The sequence below is a fragment of the Xiphophorus maculatus genome, chromosome 16 (assembly GCF_002775205.1).
Source record: "Xiphophorus maculatus strain JP 163 A chromosome 16, X_maculatus-5.0-male, whole genome shotgun sequence".
Lineage (NCBI taxonomy): Eukaryota > Metazoa > Chordata > Actinopteri > Cyprinodontiformes > Poeciliidae > Xiphophorus > Xiphophorus maculatus.
Window position 1 is genome coordinate 6000923 of NC_036458.1, and position 19448 is coordinate 6020370.

Genomic DNA, 19448 nt, shown 5'->3' on the forward strand with positions numbered 1-19448 from the left:
ACTGAATGAACCCACGACTCGATGGCAGCCACACCCCACTCAGACTTCATCTCTCCTGACTGTGGAGGAGCAAACTGGAAGATGTTGTGTCATCTCTCCAGCGGCCTGCTGGCATCACCTCTGCCAGATGAGAAAACATCCCTGCAGGATGAGATGCTGCTCAACTAGCGGGGATGATGGATGTCATAAAGCCAAGGTGTGGCTACGCGGATAAAGGTGCTCATATTTACTTTTCCCCATCCTCACCTGGTCCATGATTTCACTGAGCCTCCTCCCTCCTCCTGCTCCCGGTCATCTCCAGCTGTTTCTCTGCTTTCCTGTCTGTCCTTGTTCTGTATTCCCAGCAGAAATCCAGTCTGGTTGTCCTCAAACAGGCGAAGGAGCCTGGCAGCCAGAAGCCGCCGCTGCGTCTCCCCGCAGAGGCATGACTCTGAGTCTCCTTGACAGGGTGACACTTCCAGCTAAACATCCATCTCCTGCCCTCTTTGCTGTTCCGGAGCGGCGGCTGCAGGGGGCAACAGGGAAACCTCTCTCCTGGACAACACAAGCAGAAGAGACTCCCGCTTTTCCTTCTCAAGCTCTTTCACTCCTTCCCTCTGTGAGCTCGCCCCTCGCCTTCCTTCCCTCCCTCCTGCTCAACGCCACTTCCCTTCTCTCTTTCTATCTCCCCTCCCCCTCCTGCTGCTGAAAGGGAGCAAGAGCGAGTGAATGGGTGCAGGGTTGCCAGATCCGACTGACAGTTTTCACCCCAAATAACATAAAACCTGCCAAACTCCAAAAAAAAAAAAAAAAAAAAAAAAACCTGGCCAAATCTCAACCTCTGATGAAAGTCATGTTGATATCACCTGACTCCTGGATTCAAACTTAACTTGTGACATTTTTGGTTGGCATTTATTATATTCTGACCAAAACCAGATAATTTGACTCTTTTAACACACCAGCTACGTTTCCATTACGAATGTGCAAAAAACTTTGTTGCTATTCTGCTAATGTAGGAAAAACACAGTTTTGTAGTTGTAATGTTTCCCTTAAATAAGAAATGCAATTAAAATCCACAAGAAAACCTTCTACACCATTACCTCCTACCACTTCCTGTCGTCTTCTTCGTCTTTTCCGCCAGTAGTAACAGCCGGTTGTTGATCACGTGGGGAAAATTCCACATTCTCGAAATGCGAAAAACAAAACAGTTTTTCGCAGTTTTGTGAAAAACACTTATTTTGAAGCAGCCGAAAAACCACCTCATCCTGTCGCAAAAACACGAGTTCTTTTTTCTTTTTTTTCAAAGCTGCCGTGTTTCCATTAAGCTCATTTATTTTTGTAATTCCAGATAGTGAGACTTGTGTTTTTTGTGGCAATATGCCATTTTAAATCTAGATGTTGCACTCGGATTTCTGTTTTACGATATTCTACACACTTGATTAATCTATGACTTATCATTGATGATGTCACTTTGGGTAGATAATGGAGATTTCAAAACAAATTACTAAGATAACTGCGAGGACAATGTATTTTATTAAATGTTTTGTGCTTTTCTGCCACACAAAGAATTTTCATAAGAAACCTTTATATAAACCCCGTAAAGGTTGTAAAAACAACACACCCAAAGCTTTTGTCCCCCAGCCAAACATGTCCAAACGTAGCCCAAATGGGCGGAAATTCGCCCAACCTGGCAACACAGGATGGGAGCGAAGGAAGCGGGCGGAGGGTTGGGATTGGCCGCCATGAGATCACATGACCCCTTGGCAAAGGGAGCAAGGGACCCTGTACCAGCTGTCCAGCTCATGCTTCTCAGCAAAACCTCTGTTGCCATTGGCAACAGCTGCCGTACGCAACTCGCCCACCACAGATCCCCGCACGAAGCCATTGGCTGGCAGGAAACTGCGGCGCCGCCTCTTATTGTGCGGGGCGCTTGTTGGGACGTGTAGTTCAATCTTTGCTTTCCAGGAAGGAACATTTGTTTCTCCCTCATTGCATGAATCTGAAACGCGTCAAGGTGAAACCGGTCAAGATCCGAGAAAAAGATGAGATGGTTGCCACAACAAACGGAGCCGTCGAGGCCCGGGCATTCTGGTCCGACAGGAAGAAGACATCCTCTGCCGTTTCCCACATATGGGGAGACTCCCACAGCTGAAGGCCACCGCTGCAGAGCCGACCCCGCCCTATATTTTTAGTGTTTCATTGTCAACTTTTCTTCATTTGCATTTTCTCTGACCTATGACGGGGTCATTGTTTAAAAAGGAGGGGTAAATTTCCGCCAAGAAAATCTAAAAAATGTTCAGATTTATCCATGAGATTTTCTGGGGGGTGGAGGGGAAAACTTGGAAATTTCTGAGTTTCAAAAATTCAAAAATGTGCGAGAAAAAAAAAAACAACTCTGAAACGTTTAAATTAATCTTGTAGAAATTTCTGAATTCTAAATGACTTTTGAAATTCAAACGATTTCCAAAAGTTGAAAGTTTTTTCTGACTTTTCAAACTCAGAATTTTTCTTTGTTTTGCGAGAACATTTCTGAGATTAATCCAAAAAATTTCAGGTTTTTAACGTTTCAAGCTCAGAAATGTTCTTTCTTTTATAGAATTTTTTTTCTTGAAGATGTTGGACTTTTAAGCTCAGATTTAGAAACGTCTGAGTTTCTTCCAGCAAAATTTTTACTTTTCAAATCCAGAAATTTCCTTGATTTTTTCTAGAAAATTTCTCAAAATGAATCTCAAATTCTCCATTTTATAAGCCCAGAGATGTCCTTGTTTTTTCTAAAAAAATTGAGTTTTTTTCTTGCAAATTCTTTGACTCTTCAAGCTCAGAAATTTGAAGCTCTGCATCCTGCAATCATAGGATGGATTGCAATATATGTATCATCCCGTCCAATTCCTGGTTCTAAAAATGCTTACGAATTTTTCTATTTATCAAAAGTTAAACAATGACGTAATTTGTCTGTCATATCATTAGAAATCAAATTTTTGTCATTCGGTTGATTAACGGTGATTATTTTGCACATTTTCCAACAATCCAGAAAATGAATGTAACCATTAGAGCCAACTAAATGTTCTCAGAAGCACAAGAAATGTTGCCAGAAGTTTTAAAATAGCTTGGAATTTTTTCCTTTTTAAGTTAGGATAAACACATGAGAAATGCCACTTCTCACAGAGTATAGTCAAAGTATGGCTACTGGAGAAAACTGAGGTTGGCTGTGATATAATCTGATGCAACCAATCAAAGATCTTCCTGTTTCCTACGACCCAGACTTCTTTTTCTCCCTGCTAGCATACAGTTAGCTTCCTTCATTTGACCCTATTAATGGTGCTTGAAGTTTGATGACTGGATATCTGTGTCTTTGCTCTTAGCTAGAACAGTAGGTGTATTGTCAGAGACGGAGATTATGTTATCAGCAAAGGAATTTGGATTATTTACCATAGCGTTCCTGTCTCCATACATGTGGGAAAACCTTAGAAGAATGGTTGGGGAATAGAAATGAAGTTTGAACTTTTTGAGAAATGTGCTGGTAAAATTGCCTTGTCGAATTTATAAGGTTTTATATCATTAAAACATTTAGCTGATTAGCTAGACTGAAACAATTAATCTGATTATTCATGATTAGTCGATTACTAAAATAATTATGAACTAATCTAGTTATCAAATATACATTAAACAGAGTATACAGATTCAATGAAAAGCCATCAGCTGAAAGAGCAACACCCTCAGACCAATAATTAAACCAAAAATGTAAAAAAAAATACATATACGTCGCATTTAAGATGAAAAACTTTCTGTTTCTGTTCATTTTCTTCTCCAAATCAACATAAACAGAAGGCATAGTCTTAGCTTCAGTTACGCACACCTGTCTAAACCATTTTTGCCAAAGGATTATTTAGAATTAACGGCGGACATTATCGCCCCCTGGTGAATACTTATGGTATAGCACTCAACCATGGGCCACTCGCCATGTTTGTTCACAGTTTTCACTGATCGATGAGTTTGGCACAGGGCAAACACAAAAAACAAATAAAGAAAAAAATAAAAATGAAAAAACCAAGGAATTAATTTTAAAATTTCAAAATTGAACAAGATAAAAGAAGTACTATTCTTCTTTCGGGTCCCTTTGAATGTTGTATAGTAGAATAGCACCACCTGCAGGACGACAAATGACAGGCAGTCCATAAGCAAATGGACACTCCCAAAGCTTTGTCAGAAAGCTCTTGTGGTTAGAAGCATTAAAACTGACTGGGATATTACACTAAAACAAAGAGAAATCTTGTTTTCCATAACACTTACTGATTTGGTTTCAATGGTGGCAAATCGTACTGAGTCCAGCTTGTTATGTGGAACTACATTTATCAAAAAAACTGAAAAAAGGACAGTGAACATGACACCACTGTGTCTTGAGATCATTTATGTGTGGATTTGCCTTTTGTCCAACAAAAAACTGCTACAAAAAAAAGAATCAAAAAAGAAACTCATGATTGTTTAGGGTAAACTTAATTGATTTCTCAACAAAAGCCAGAAAAGTCAGGTAACTGATATTAAATACAAATAAAATGATGTGAAAAGATTATGTTAATGTCAGACATTTGGAGTTTTAACTTTTAGTATAACATTTGCTAATGCTAATTAAAATTAGCTAAGTAGCTCTGTCTAATGCTACTTAGCATTAGCTAGTGCTGAACTCAACTTTACCTTAAAATTAATCAATAAAGAGGCAATTTATTGTATTTAAATCATCTTTAATTAACACCACGTGAAATATATCTTAGCTGATTATCAGTGCATCTGTAAACACATCATGAATACCAATAAACAAGGATTTTTCTTCCAGATGGAACAAAAACAATAAATAAACTATTTTTGACGCAGCATAATGAGTGAACTGTTGCTAATATTAATAAAGGAGCAGGAAAGAAAACATCCTGAATTCATATTGATGGATTAACTGGATAAATGTTGTTGTAGGAGATGAGGTGAGGCCACAAATGTTGGAAAAATAATAATACTAGACATAAAGGTGTTGTCCATTCGTCTCCCTCTGGGATTCCCATGTTCCATCTGAGAGCTGAGAGGGGAAACATCATGACCTGCATGATTTCCTTCAGTCTGAAAGACAGAAAAAAGGTAAAGCTTGACGTGAAAAAAGAAAGCATCAAGGTTTGTCATAGGATACGTAGAATTGAGTTAAAAACAATATAAAAATTAAAATGTTTTGTTTAAATAACAAACATGAATATAAGCCAGTTTTTTGTCTCCTGTAGCCAAAAATATCAGAAATTTAAATAGAGTTATCTTTATTCATGTTTAAAATCTTAAAACTCTTTTTATTTTTATTTCCAGAAAGCCTTTCTTTGTTAAAGTAATGAAAAGATGACCTTTAAAATTAGATTATATCACAACAGTAAAAAACACATTTACTACATAAATGTGGGCTTAATATGTTTAATACCTGTTTAAAGTTTTCAAAAGGCACTATTAATCTGACAAATTAACTTAATCTGAATTGCAGATATTGAAAAAAGATGTAAAAATTAGCTAGAAAAAACTCAATAATTGTGAGATTAATGTCAGAAATTGTCTAGAAAAATTTCAGAGATTTCAAAATCAATCTAAGATATTTCCTAAAAAGAAAACTTGGAAATTTCTGATTTTAAAAAGTCAAAGAAATTGAACCTTTGGAAAATTTTGAATTTGAAAAGTCAAAATTTTTTCAAATTTAGAAACAGAAGTTTTGAATTTCAGTTATCCTAGAAAATTTTGGACTTTTCAAACTCAGAAATTTACTTGATATGTTTTAGAAAATATTTGAGATTTTTTTTGTGTGTGGAGGAAATTTACTTTATTTTTTCTATTTACTACAGTCCTAATACAGCGTCGTACTTAAATCTGCCATGTGCATGAATGGATTTGGGATTAACTCTAAAGACACAAACTACTAGTATCTAGTAAAATCAGTGCTTTAAGGTGTAATCAGTAATCAATATCAGTAAATATTGGCCTATTCTTTTGATTTTCAGGAAGCTCTGATCAATATTACGTATCAATAACATTAAAACATGAAGTCAAATAAAAGTAACTGTTCAATATAAGAGACATTTCTGGGCAGCTGCTTCAGCCTTTTGAGAAATTTATTGTGGAATAACTTTATTTTTAAATATTTTGTTAGTATTTAAGTGATTTAGGCCTTCTACATCATGCATGCCATTTGTTACGCCTTTTTTTTTTTTAAACAAGCTAAGCAGCAACTTACCTTTGTGCATGGCGGTAAGCAGGGATGCAGGAAGGACAAAACTCCGCCTCCGTTCCGCGGATCGTCTCATCACAGCATGTAGATGATGTAGGAGAGGAAGACGAGACCCATGACGGCGAAAAACATCAACAACAGGATGTCCACCATGGTGGAAGAGCTGGGGGATGGAGAGAGAAGATGCGAGAACACGCAGCTGCAACGCCTGAGAAGGAATCGGAGAAGATCGGAACACTTCGGGTGGGACTCGGGAAAAAGACCACGCCCACTTCCTAGACAAAGAGAAGCGTTGATTTTTCTTCCGTGGATCAAAGTCCGGCTCCTTGTTTTTAATATTTATTTAACATATGAACAAATGCCCTGCGACAGACTGACGACCTGTCCAGGGTGACCCCGCCTCTCGCCCGGAACGTTAGCTGGAGAGAGGCACCGGAACCGGCACCTCCCGAACCAACTAGGGACAAGGGTGTTAGAAAATGGATGGATGCATGTACAGTACAGACCGAAAGTTTGGACACACCTTTTAATTTAATGAGTTTCCTTTATTTTCATGACTATTGACATTGTAGATTCACACTGAAGGCATCAAAACTATGAATAACACATGTGGAAATATGCACTAAACAAAAAAGTGTAAAACAACTGAAAATACCCCTTATGTTCTAGTTTCTTCAGAGTAGCAACCTTTTGCTGTGATTACTGCTTTGCACACACTCTGCATTTTCTTGATGAGCTTCAAGAGGTCGTCACCTGAAATGGTTTTCACTTCATAGGTGTGTCCTGTCAGGTTAATAAGTGGGATTTCTTGCCTTATAAATAGTCATGGAAATAAAGAAAACCCATTGAATTAGAAAGGTGTGTCCAAACATTTGGTCTGTACTGTATATGAACAAATGCTTGAAAGTTTGATAAAACGTTAATAAAATAAACAAATTTGTGAATATTTACAACACTAGTTGCTGAGAATTCAGAAAAAAACCCCTTTTTGATTAAAATAATGTTTTCGACTTATATTTAATGTGTCAGACACATTAAATATAATTCTTTCTGATATATTTTTTAGCAGCAAATATGAAATACTTTTCTACAATAATGACAAAATAAGCAATAATCTTTAACAACAAGCCATTATTATAGTTATATTTAATACTAATGGAAAACAAAATGAACTGACTTGCATCTGGGTTTTCAATTCAGTTTGTTTTGAACGCATGAGTTTTTTTTCCGGTGTGGCTATTTTTACAGGCCTCATCTTGGACATTTCTGTAAAAAGATAAATTGGTCATTAAATTTTGTCTGTATTTAATTAAATGATTGTTTAAACTATAATTACATAAAAACAAAAACATAAGTAAAATACAGAAGTTGCCATTTCCCTCCGACGGTAGGTGCAAGCAGGCAAAACATTCCCAGTGATGTTATGTGCATGAAAAAAACGAGCCTAAGATTAAAAAAAATTAATAACTGCTAATGCGGATTTTATCTGCTTAATCAGAATAATAAATCAAGTAATCGATTACTAAAATAATCCTTAGCTGTAGTCACATCTATAACATTTGCAGCTCTACGCGAGTAAAGTAAAGTTTGCGAATCCTTCATGCAGAATGTTTTATGCTTTGCAAAATTAAATTCATAACTCACAAAAAGCTTCAGATTCATATGTTATGGGGGAAACTAATTATAACTGAAATAAATTCATTAGAACATGGAAGGAGTTGCTCTGATCAGATGAGACTAAATTGAGTCCGTTGGCCTACACGCAAATTACAAAAATATTGTTTTTAGGAGATTGAAAGCTGTGATGAGGCACAAACAGGAGTCTGAGAAAAAAAATGACATTTTATTGAATCTGCAGAATCATAAGTACAATTTGAAGTGCTGTAACAGGGCAACAGGAGATGATATCAGGTCCTTAATCCGAGTATTTTGACTTTTCAATACACACGTGTATGACAATATGCATGAGATATCCTCTTTTTTCCATTTAATAACAAAATCATACCAAAAACAAAAAACAGTTTAATATGGAATGCACAAAACTTGTCCAGGGTGCTAAACCTGCAACTGTGGATATAAACATTATTTCACTCTGAGAAGTCTACAGTATATAACCAGTATGATGGACGAAGGCTGAAGGAAAGAGGCTCTGCAGCAGGAAAGGAGGAAAAAGATACAAAGTGGGAGGAGCGGCGTACGGATCAGTAGTGAAGTCAGGGTGCAGGAGAGGCATTTAGCTCAACTTGCCCTGCGCCACAAGCTGGGAGGAAGAGAGCGTCTGTCCCCCGTCAAAATCCCAAATGCTTCCATCATAACAACACTTTGCAAATCCAGCCTGAGCCACATTCAAACAACCCCGTCATCTAAACAGACAGTCGCACCCTGGGGACAAAACCAGCTGGACTCGATGTAATCAGCTGAGAAATGGAGACATAACTGAGCAACTATTAGGCCTGAAATCATGTCCTCCATTTTTTCTTCAGTTGAGGAGAATTTGAGTTCAATCACATGATCTATAAACACGGTGAAGATGATGTTTTTATCTGATCCAGTGCTCGTTTTTCATCAGAAACGTCATGTCGCAGACTTGTGAGATCTCGAAAGATGTTCGTCACTAACTAACTTTTCCATGAGTCGACTTGTAAAATCAAATTACTGCCCCACATTTGCAAAAAAATATATATATAAACCATCTTCTCCTACAGGCAAGCCACTTCCCACAGCACTTTATGATGCATATACATTTATACAATGTCATCTAGCTACGTAATGAAATCGTTGATGTCAACAAAGCTGAACAAGTTTGACCCCTGACCCCTTTGCGCCTGCCCCACTCTGATCGCTCGAATCTGTGACGCTCACAGTGCATCATGGGCAAGAAAAGGGGAAGCCAGATGCAAGCGAACATCTTCCTGTTAAAAGTTTGAGTGTGAAAGGCTCCAAATTGAGCTCATAAACAGAAAACCTTAATAATTTCATTCGCAGGCAGAAGATTTAAAAAAAAGTTTAGGATCGACCTGCAAGATAGAGCTGAAAAAGAACATTTAATCAAAAATATCACCACTCCAACACCTGATCCAATATCATGATAAACTATTGTTTTGGGTCCCAAAACCAATTCTTTACTTTATTTAAACACACCGACCGTTTCAAGTTAAAAAAATAAAAAATAAGACGAGCAAAAGAAGAACAGCAATGAGATAAACATTTAACACAGCAAAGGATTTTTCTCACATTAAATAGAAATAAATGACTGGAATGTTTTACACAAACAGTGGAGAAAAAAAAATAAAATTAAGAGAATCACAATACAAAGTTGTGCTTGGCCCTCACTTTTATAAAACCATTTCTTTATTAGTGATTATTCTAATATCAGGGGAAGTTTTTTTTCTTATTCTTCTTCTAACAGATAAATACGTGGAGCTCCAAAAACAAGAATAAGGGCGTATGCACAGTATAATCGAACTAAGTTGAGGTGGATTTGAGAGGTTTTGTTCCCTAACTTGTCCCTGATCCCTCCTGTGTGTGTGAGCAGCAGGAGAGGCTTTTCAGTTAGAACCAATGTTCCAGTTTCACAGCAAACCTGATACGTTTAGGGTCCATCTACGATAAAACCTCTCTGTTCTGCGAGGCTGATTGGTGCCACAGAGCTTGAAGTTAAAGGAATGTAGACAAGTCAAAAAAAAAAAAAATAAAAAAATAAGAGGAAAAAATATTCAAGCTTTTAACTGACAGACTGAGATAAAAAACACTGTTTCCAGTCTGGCGAAGATTGAGCTCCATAATTAAGACGAAAACTTGTTTTTATAGGATATTTGGAGTTTGACTGACTGCTGGGAATTTTATTTTGCATTTCTTTCTGTATTTAAGCTGGTTAGGATTGGTAAGTGATGTCGCCGTGTGACCTGATGTTTTTCTGTAAGTGACGAGTTTATCTCAGTGTGAGCGGACAGAGAGGAAGCAGAGACTTCGGCACAGACGGACAGACGTGAAGCAGGCTGGCGGACAGTGAGAGCAGAGCAGGGATGCAGAGCGGAGGAGGGTAAAGTTCGCAGGACAGGTTTTTTTTTTTTTTTTAAGGAACCAGAGTAAAATTAAGATAAAGCGGTGTTAAGATGAGATGGCACTGGGCATTTCCTTTCCTTCTTTCCCTCCCTCCTTTTCTTTCTTTCTTTTTCTCTCTTTTACTTTACTTCTTCCCCCCGGTCATTCAACATTGATCCACGTAGTTGGAGGGCAGCATGCCCTGCTGGCCGGTGCGCTCCACGCGGCCGTACATCCAGCCTTCGTCTATCTGCTGCACATCTACGATTATGTCTCCGTCCATAAAAGACACCTCGTCGTCATCGGCAGCATTGTAGTCGTACACTGCTCTGTATCGCTTCTGCAGGCAAAAAAAATAACAATAAAATATAAGTTTGTTTGTCGGGGAAGAAAATGTTCTTCATACGAAATTTGCAAATATGCCCGCAGCAGTCTTTTACAAGAGAGATTCAAATATGAAATGCTCACTTACATAGAAATTAATAATAATAAAAAAAAACATTTATTAGTTGTAGAGTTATGACAGCATCGTCTTAAAATGTGTCAAAAGATTGAAAAGTATAAAACAAACTAATTATAATCAAGTTTTCCATCAGGAAACTGGATAGTCGCATTCTTTTTTTATTTTTTATTAGAAAAGAAGGTGTCAAACAGAAAACGTACTAGTTTTCACCCTGTCAGGTAAAAATTTGTTTGCAAAAGGGGAAAAAACAGCCTTAACAAGCTAATTGTGCAAGAAGGAAGAATAACAACCAGAATTCTGCAGCATCGTTTAACGTAAAGGATGACACAAATGGAGATCTCATATTTCACGCCAATCTCTAGCAAAAAAAAGCAATACTTCCACTGTCTACACAATATGTAGACCAACTTTCTTAACTGAAAACAAACTGATAAAAGATTTCAAATAAAAAAAATAAAGCAGATTTTTAAAAAACTTGTAACAGTAGTTCAGGCTGAGCCAGAGACTCCTTTCACATCTCAACAAGATTCACAAAAGATTTATTTTACTTAATCTATAAAGAACTGAAGTAGAGCTAAAAATGATTAATCAATAGTTAATTAGTTGAAATAATTCTCAACCAATTTAGTAAGTGATTAATTGTTAACTGCAATACGCAGACTTTAAAAAAAGAACATTTTCTGATAATGACAACTTACTCAGGGCTGTAATCTGTACAAAAACCTCCATCTATAAATATTTTCTACCAAGAACTCATCTAGTCGCAGTTTTAGCTTCATCTGGTTCATACTTTAAAATAAATATTTTCTAAAAATCTCTTACTTAGCCCCTTTTGCTATCCAATTAATTAATCAGAGAATAATCACCAGATCAGCCCTATACTGAGCGTTGATGCTCGGCCAAGCACTCAGCTTTTCACATATTGATGTTAAAAGTACTTTTTAGCTGCAGATGCATCCTTTGCTACAAATAATCATTAAAAGAATGCTTATTTCATTTTAAGCAATACAATTTTAGTTTCCTTAAAAAAAGAAATTTAGTTATTTGTTTATTTTCATTTTTTAGTGTACTTCTACTTTTGCATAAAAAGGCTTAAATGGTAAAATGAAAAAAAAAAAAAAATCAGCAGAAAAAGCCAATTTTTATACAATTAATTGTCAGGATAACCGATTAATCATCAGGATTACTGATAGAGTAACTGATTAAAATAATCAGTTGCAGACCAAAGCAGAAATAAAACATTTTTAAATGAAATGCGCTGATGCTCTCACCCCAGAACTGGGAGGAGGAGCAGCAGCAGCCGCCTGGCGCACTGGTTCAGGAGTAGGCTCATAGTGGTGGTAGTTCTGGGAGGCTGCAGGCTGCTGGTAAGATCCTGATAAAAAAGGAGAAGAAGAAAGGTAAAGGAGGGCACATTAATGAGCTGCAAGCTAATTCCTGAGAGCTAAATCTGAAGCACAGCGCCTGCTGGGAGCTGTGCAGGAATCTCCTGCGGTAGGAGGCTATAAATGTGCACATTCAAAGAAAAATACCTTCTAAATGTTTTACAGTTTGGATGTACTGCTTCTTTTAGAGAATGATGGATTGAAAAGAAAATAAAAAGACAGCAAGTCAAGGCAACCTGTTAACTTCCCTGTTGCTCAAACAATACATTTCTGTTTGAATTTGCAAATCAAGCATGTAAAATAAACCAGCCGTCTGACTCATCGTGCTGGATCTTTTCCACTAAGCTGCTGCATTTTTTTCTTTTGCGTTCCCTTGCAGTAAATTAGCAAATGCACCCTGGTCTGCTTTGCATACAGTCATAGCGATAACAAATGCCAATTTAAAATTGCACAGATGTTCACCTTTAAAAAGCCTCTGGAAATGCGTATTTACATTCTTAAGTCTTTGGTGCAGAAACTGGTTGAAAATCAATCTACTAACTGTGTGTTCTTGTTTGTTTGTGTAAGGTGGAGATGGGATTGTGCATGAAAACGGACCTTCATTAACCATTTAGACTACCAACATGAAAAAGACACAAACAAAACTGTTTCCCTTCTTACAGACAAATTCTGTTTATGTCTGAGACATGGCTGACCTGTTTTGCTTTTTGCACATAAGTTTGTGCCACATTTGAAGATCTGACACTTCAGATATATCAAAAATATTAATGTACACAGAAAAACGTCACAAAAATCTTATATTGCAGCAGAAAGACTTTCAGTATTCAAGTTGCTGCATGAATGAACGAGTACATTATTGTGTGGGAAATGCTAAAAATTTAACACAGAAGAAACATTTATTTTCTGCCAGATCCCTTAGGGGGTTCCACAAATGAGTGATTGTGTCAGTATTTTTCATGTTTATTGTCCCAAAGTTTCTAACTGAACACTTGAGCAATAAGAGTAAATGTTTAAACAATTTAAAGTGGTACTCTGATTGCCGTCCGGATTGTGAAACGACTGCAGCAACGCAGTTATTTATAGCTGGGCGATGAACAAGTTGCAACAAAAACCCCTGAAAGGGAGAAGTGAGTGAATCCATCAAAAAAAAAAAAGAAAGCAGTAAATTACTCTGAAGCTGTACTTCTGACTACTTGTCTGATTATGTGTCGAGTTGCAGAATAAATACCTTGGTTGGGGGTGGTAGGCTGATATGGAGCATCTGCTCCAGTCTTCATCTTCTCAAAATCCTCATGGTATTTGATCTGAAATACACAAACGGTGAGTCAGCTCACATCAGGCATGGAATATGCACCGTCAAATTCAATCTTGCATGGAGTTTTTCCCCCCTGCACAGCCTGTCAGTTCATTTCCCAGCCACCAGAGGGCTCCCACTTCCTGTGTTTTAGTTTCTCCCTCTGCTGATAGGTGGGGTGCGCTACGTGCTGCCACGGCTGGGGAAGCAGCTTGACGCTTAGAGGAAATGACATCTCCACAGCCGGAAGTATTGCGAGGTCAGAGTTGCACGACAACCCACACAAATCATGAAGCAGAAGCACGTCAAAAAAAACAAAGGTAGAAATTTAAAAATTCAGGGTGAGAAAATAAGATTTAAGTATGAGAAAACTAAAGATACACAAAGAACACATGTCACTGCACAAGCCGCTACATGTGCAGTGACATGTAGCGGCTTACAAGACTCACAAATTTCAATGGATTTAATTGCAACTATATTCAGAAAACCAACATCTAGTGGAGCATGAGAGTAAAATGCAAGAATGAAGAGTTTTCATCATCTCTTATCTCATTACGTCTTTTTTACAGATAAGACTTAATGTGGCAAGCAGCTTTGCACACCTGAGATAATTTTTATGTAGATTGATCACGTTTCAAGACTCAATTGGATTATTTAATTAAACAAAAGATGTTCAAAGTGCAGCCTGGGGGCCATTTGTGGCCCTTGGACTGAGCTTTTGTGTCCCAACCCCAATAAGAATGATGCAAATTCGGTTATTAAACTTTTTATTTTAAATCAGGGTAAAAATAATTACAGATATGGTTTTTGTGCAATGGAAAATGTTAAGTATTTGTCTGTTAATAACCAAACTTTGATAGTAAGTCTATCCTGAGACTTTTACTGAAAAGTCGACTTTTCTGCACCCAGATCAGCTTTAATTTACTTTATTAAACTTCACTAACTATAGCAAGCATTTTGAAAGAAAGTGACCAAATAAATTTATCAAACTGGGCCTAAAAGAATTTGAAAATTACATCTCTTTCTTATAACACAGAAAATGTGCAACATTCTAGTCAAGTGTGGGTGTCTGATGAAAAAAATCTGTCTACTTTATTTGCTGGATCTTATCTGTTTTTATTTTCTTGGCCTGGAAGTAGTTTTCACCTGATGATTTTGGCCCAAAACGTTTGGACACCCCTGATCTAAACCTCTGTTTTGGAGGTTTTCCAGCCTCCATTACGGTTTTCTTCCAGGGTTGCCTTTTTATTTATCTCTGGCTAAACTCACAACTCTCCCCAAATTTTATTTCCATGTGAAATAACAACATTTGCAAAGTCTTTTGTGTGGCTTCAAGCAGAACTTCTCCTCTATAAACATCAGTACCTGTCCCATTGATTAAGCCTGTCACCATAATCAATAAATCACATGCCAAATTAAAACAAAATGGATAATTTCCATTAGCATAATTGCTTTTCTTGTATCTCTCTCTTTACCAGTGATTGGATGACAAAAGCTTTCAGTCTGGTCTCAACTAGTCCCTTTTTTTAAGGGAATTGTATATTTTTTTTTAAAGGGAAATTTTGTTCACAGAGCATTTTATTTGTCGTTTCTGTTGCGTTATTCATTTATTTTGAATAGTTAAAATGTCTTCCAGTGTCGGTGTTCAATTTTTGTTAGGAATTAAAGTGTATCTATCTTTCTGACGGTGTACTTGCATTATTATGCCATTACTGTTACATTAAAATGGTAGCAAAACAATATTTATTGCAGTAAATTCTGGGAGAATTTATTGTCATAGCTGCAGTTTCCAAGCTTCGGAGCTACTGCCTTGCAGAGCAACCCTCTCCTGCAATCCCCACTCAGCTCCTTCAGACTAGCCAGAAGCAATTAGCAAACGCCTGGTTGAACTGCACATCAGCAGGGCTTATCATATGAGCTACTTCTCAGTGCAACGCTGGTAAAAACGTTGTTAAAAGGTTAATGGAGGAGTGATGTGGTGACTTCCTGAAGACAGAGTTTCAGAAAGAACAAGTGTTTTTAAAGAAACAAAAATCCAATTTCAGGGTGTTTTATCGGGAAGTAAATTTCATTTTAAATTGTATTTGATACATATGGCACTTTTAACAACTGAAGTTAACATAGTTGATTATGCTATGAAATGACACATAATACTTCCCCTTTAAATAACTCTGGCCTTGCCCAGGTTGCTAGGCAGGAATTCACGCACACGATTATATTTAATTGCTTCAGTGTAAAAGGCAGTCGAATAAAAAATGCACAAGAGTAGTTTGTGATTAAGGATTTTAAAAAAAAAAGAAGAAAATGCACAACTTTTTGTTGATTTATTACTCAAAATCCCAATAAAAATGCATTGAAGTTTGTTTGCAGCATTTTAGAATGCATTAATACTTCTGCAAGTCAATAACTGATTAATATTGGCAACCTCTGCTTTGCATGATAAAAACACACTAGAGTGATGACACTAGGGCTGAATAACCCACCCCTCTTATTAGCAGGCTGGTAACAGACTGACTCACAGTGTCTGGGTCAAGATTCAAACGCCCCCATCTCAAAGGGCCCACTGTGCTGCCGGCGTGGCAGCGAGTAACTCACAGACTGGATGGGATGACAGTGTTTGTCCAAGAATAGTGAAGCTAGTGAGCGAGACAACACAGTCGCTGTTCTTGAGAGCAATATGCTAAGAGAGTGTGTGAGGGAGATTATTTTAGCTTATTTTGAGGGAGCAGGTTGAACTGATAGAGTCTGTGTGGATTTAATGCGATAAGTAAAACTCCTCAGATATATAGTTCCCCGTTTTCGCTGTTTAACAACAACTGAAGATGTGTTTTATGGAGGAAAGGAGAGAAACAAAAAAAACGCAAAACAGCAGGAAAGTGTAGCTCTTCCTTAATGATCGGCTGCAAATGACGGACTGATTGAAAGCAGATGTCTGATCAGTTTTAACTAAAAGCACTTCACTCAGAAAACCATCAGTGTTTCTGTTAAACAGATGTGGCTTGTGTGTGTACATCCATATATACATGTAATATATATGTGCATCGTTCCCACCCGTAAACACTTCCTTGATCTCAGACGAGCAGGATCTTTCATTGCATGAAAGCAGCAATTACCCATCACCCTCAACACTAATTATGTCATTAGTGAGGCCAGTGCAGAGCCGGTTGTGTGTAATGATGTGTTTTGTGTGCGGGTCTGTTTCACATGAAAATAAAGGCCTTTGTGGAAGATTTTGAGGAGAGAGTGGGGAAAGGAAGTCAGCATTTGACGCATTTCCAGTCTTATTTTCACACAAAAATGGTAAATCAACAGTTATAGTGGAAGAAAAGAGATGAAAGAAGGTACAACTTATAAAAAAGTCTAGATTTTCATCTCTTGAAGCAGTTTTGAAAGTACTAAAGTGCAATGGGTTTCTATCCATTTCTGGTTCAATATTTGCAGATTTTTCTGTGAAACTCGATTAAATTATTTGCAGAAAATGTGTCTTGTTGCAGTCTTTCTTTTGCAGAGCATATATAAAATATGCTGAAATACTTGACATGCTACTGGTTCACATTTGCGAACTACCCAATTGAGGAGCATCATTTGTTTTCCTTAGTGTTGATTGGCTTAGCAGAAATAACACTGTAGATATTAGCTTTTGAGGTAGTGCTAAAATGGCTTCTACTGGGAATGCATCTGGTGTTAAACATGTAAAATAAGCAAAATTAAGGATTTTTAGAGGATCTATCAAGTATTCACTGATTTCTCGAGGGTCCACTGTAAATAAAATCTTGAAAAACAACAATAAATGTCTGCTTCTGCAGTTTCCTCTGATGACTCACAGAAATATAACACCTAACAAGCCTAATTTGACGGAAGTGTTACCCTGAGGTTAATAAAATAATAAAATAGACCAACAAGCTCATTTTAGCTCAGTTTGTATGTACTAGTTATCAACCGCAAATTGAATCTTCTATTTTGCATGAGAGAAACAAAATTAATCAGTTCATTGCACATTGTCTTCCAACAAGTATAAAACTGTTTTCTCAAGTTGATAGCGATTTGTGTTAGCGGTCCTTGCTGTGAACACTTACATTGCTGATCTGGTCCTGCGTTTTCTTAATTCTCTGCAGCTCTGGCGTGTCGGCGACCACGCTGAAACCTTTGCCTTTATTCTTCTCAAAGTCCTCCTTGTAGTGAACCTGCGCGACAAGATGTCAGAAAGGAGGAAACGATTAAAAACCAGCAAGTGTGGAACATACGTTTGGGGGGGAAAATTGCTACAAATGGATGCTTGTGAGTCAACAAATACAGAGCAGATTATAATTTATGGATGCTTTGACCTAGATTCTTTCAGCATAAGAAATTTCCAACAGAAAGCAGATAGTTGGGATTAGCTTCCACCTCATAACCACTTGGTACCAGTGTTTGTAATGGGTCAGTTCTGGGTTATATTTTGCTAATAAAAGACTCTTATAGATGCAGGAAAAATGTTCACCGGCTGGATTTATTACAGCTTCACACTATTAGAAAACAGCAACAAGTTAAAATGTTACAAAGTGTAACACTTGGCAAAATGTATAAACTAGCAGGTGTTTACAATGAACAAAGCAAACTATTCAAATTGCTTAGCAGAACAAATATTACAAAATGTTATATTATATATTATAAAACACAAAATCCCATCATCTTTGGGTTATGTGGGTGGCAGACATTTTTTAATCCCAACAGAGATTTTCCTAAGATTTCAAGTCCAGGACTTGTTCTGAAACAAAGCCTTAGTTGCCTTGGAGATATTTCAGCTGGTGCGGTTCGCTTTCACACTGCACTGTGAGAAACAAACCAAAACCTTTGAAAAATCTGTTCCCCTCCTAGCCTGTGGAGGCGCTGCACCACGAACCACTGCGGGAAAAACTGAAGAGGAAGACATGAGCACAACTTCCTTCTTCATGAAATGTAAATTAAAATGGAGTAGACGTCACATTTTAGCGGTTGTAGGATTTGTTTTTTGTCTTTAGTAAAACACAACAATCATTTCTCCAGCATTTGTTTTGATTGCATTTACCCAGAATTCCCTGTGCCGTCATCCACTTCCTGCAATTGGAGCAGGATGTATTAATTTTAATTAACTAAACTGTCCTTGTGTAATTTTCTTAAAACCCACATCCCTTAATAAATGTGAATTATGGTAATAAACCTAATTTGCAGTGGGGTTTTGAGTAATTTTAGATAAATTGAAATACATATTTGCTAAACTAACACATTGCTCTATGTTTTGTCTTTGTCCTACAGGTATCCATTTTTATGTATACCCTGTGTTTTTGTTCATTCTCTTATCTAAATGGTTATTTTGTAGATCAATACCTTTGTTTGTTAGTCTGTATTGTTTGTTTTGTATGCACTAACTGGTGTTTAAAAAAACAAACAAAAACGCCCCACATTGTTACTATTATAGTTTGACATTACAGTAAACGTGCTCATGACATTTCTATTAAACCAGGAAGTCGTGCTGCTAAAACAACCGCAATTTATGTTCGATATAAAAAGCAGATAAGTCAGCTGTGTGTGCTTCATGTGTGCAATCAGAACAAGGTGGGTCCTGCGTGTATCGCTCAGTTTTTCTGTGATGACGTCAACTTCCTGTTTGCTTAGGAGTGTAGGCCTTCCATACAGGACATGTTGGCAACCATATATGGTCAAAACGAGAGGTAGAGAGTGACAAACGGAGTTTGAGTGAGCATTTCCAACCCCACCCACCCGTTTCTGACCCTGAGGGCAAAGGAGGAAATGTCCAGCCAATGTAACTCAACCAGTAAGACAAACTGTTACCCATGAGTTTTCTCTGACTGCCTCAAAACGAAGAGCTCCAGCTGAAGATGAAACAGGAAGGCATTACAAGGTGGTATTTTTGAAGCACCCAGTCTCTGTCTAACCTCCCTGCATGAGATGACTGCAGTTTGCAACCAGGAAACAAATACCTACCCCCCTCTCAGATGTCTAAATAATGTTTGACACGGCCTAATAGACTGCTGACCAATCCTCCTTTAATCTTTTGAC

At 37.4% G+C, this 19448-nt stretch overlaps 2 protein-coding genes and 1 long non-coding RNA gene across 3 annotated transcripts in view; all 3 read right to left on the reverse strand.

Annotated features, from left to right (window-relative positions):
• The window catches only part of LOC102216639 (rho GTPase-activating protein 23), an 80870-nt gene extending 80240 nt beyond the window's left edge, over positions 1 to 630 (reverse strand). Inside the window, exon 1 of the mRNA XM_023349562.1 lies at positions 247 to 630. Coding sequence (XP_023205330.1) covers positions 247 to 255 — 9 coding nt within the window. The 5' untranslated portion in view covers positions 256 to 630. The remainder of the gene's footprint in view (positions 1 to 246) is intronic.
• A 4071-nt stretch (positions 631 to 4701) lies between these two features.
• On the reverse strand, positions 4702 to 6452 carry LOC111611704. The gene is made up of 2 exons (XR_002754171.1): positions 6230 to 6452; positions 4702 to 5085 (listed from the first exon to the last, which is right to left on the reverse strand). It is a non-coding gene; the product is annotated as an uncharacterized LOC111611704 (long non-coding RNA).
• Positions 6453 to 8045: 1593 nt separating this feature from the next.
• Positions 8046 to 19448, reverse strand: part of lasp1 (LIM and SH3 protein 1) — a 36068-nt gene continuing 24665 nt past the window's right edge. The window contains exons 4-7 of the mRNA XM_005796668.2: positions 17486 to 17593; positions 13344 to 13419; positions 12002 to 12105; positions 8046 to 10607 (exon numbers count right to left, since the gene is read on the reverse strand). Coding sequence (XP_005796725.1) covers positions 10434 to 10607; positions 12002 to 12105; positions 13344 to 13419; positions 17486 to 17593 — 462 coding nt within the window. The 3' untranslated portion in view covers positions 8046 to 10433. The remainder of the gene's footprint in view (positions 10608 to 12001; positions 12106 to 13343; positions 13420 to 17485; positions 17594 to 19448) is intronic.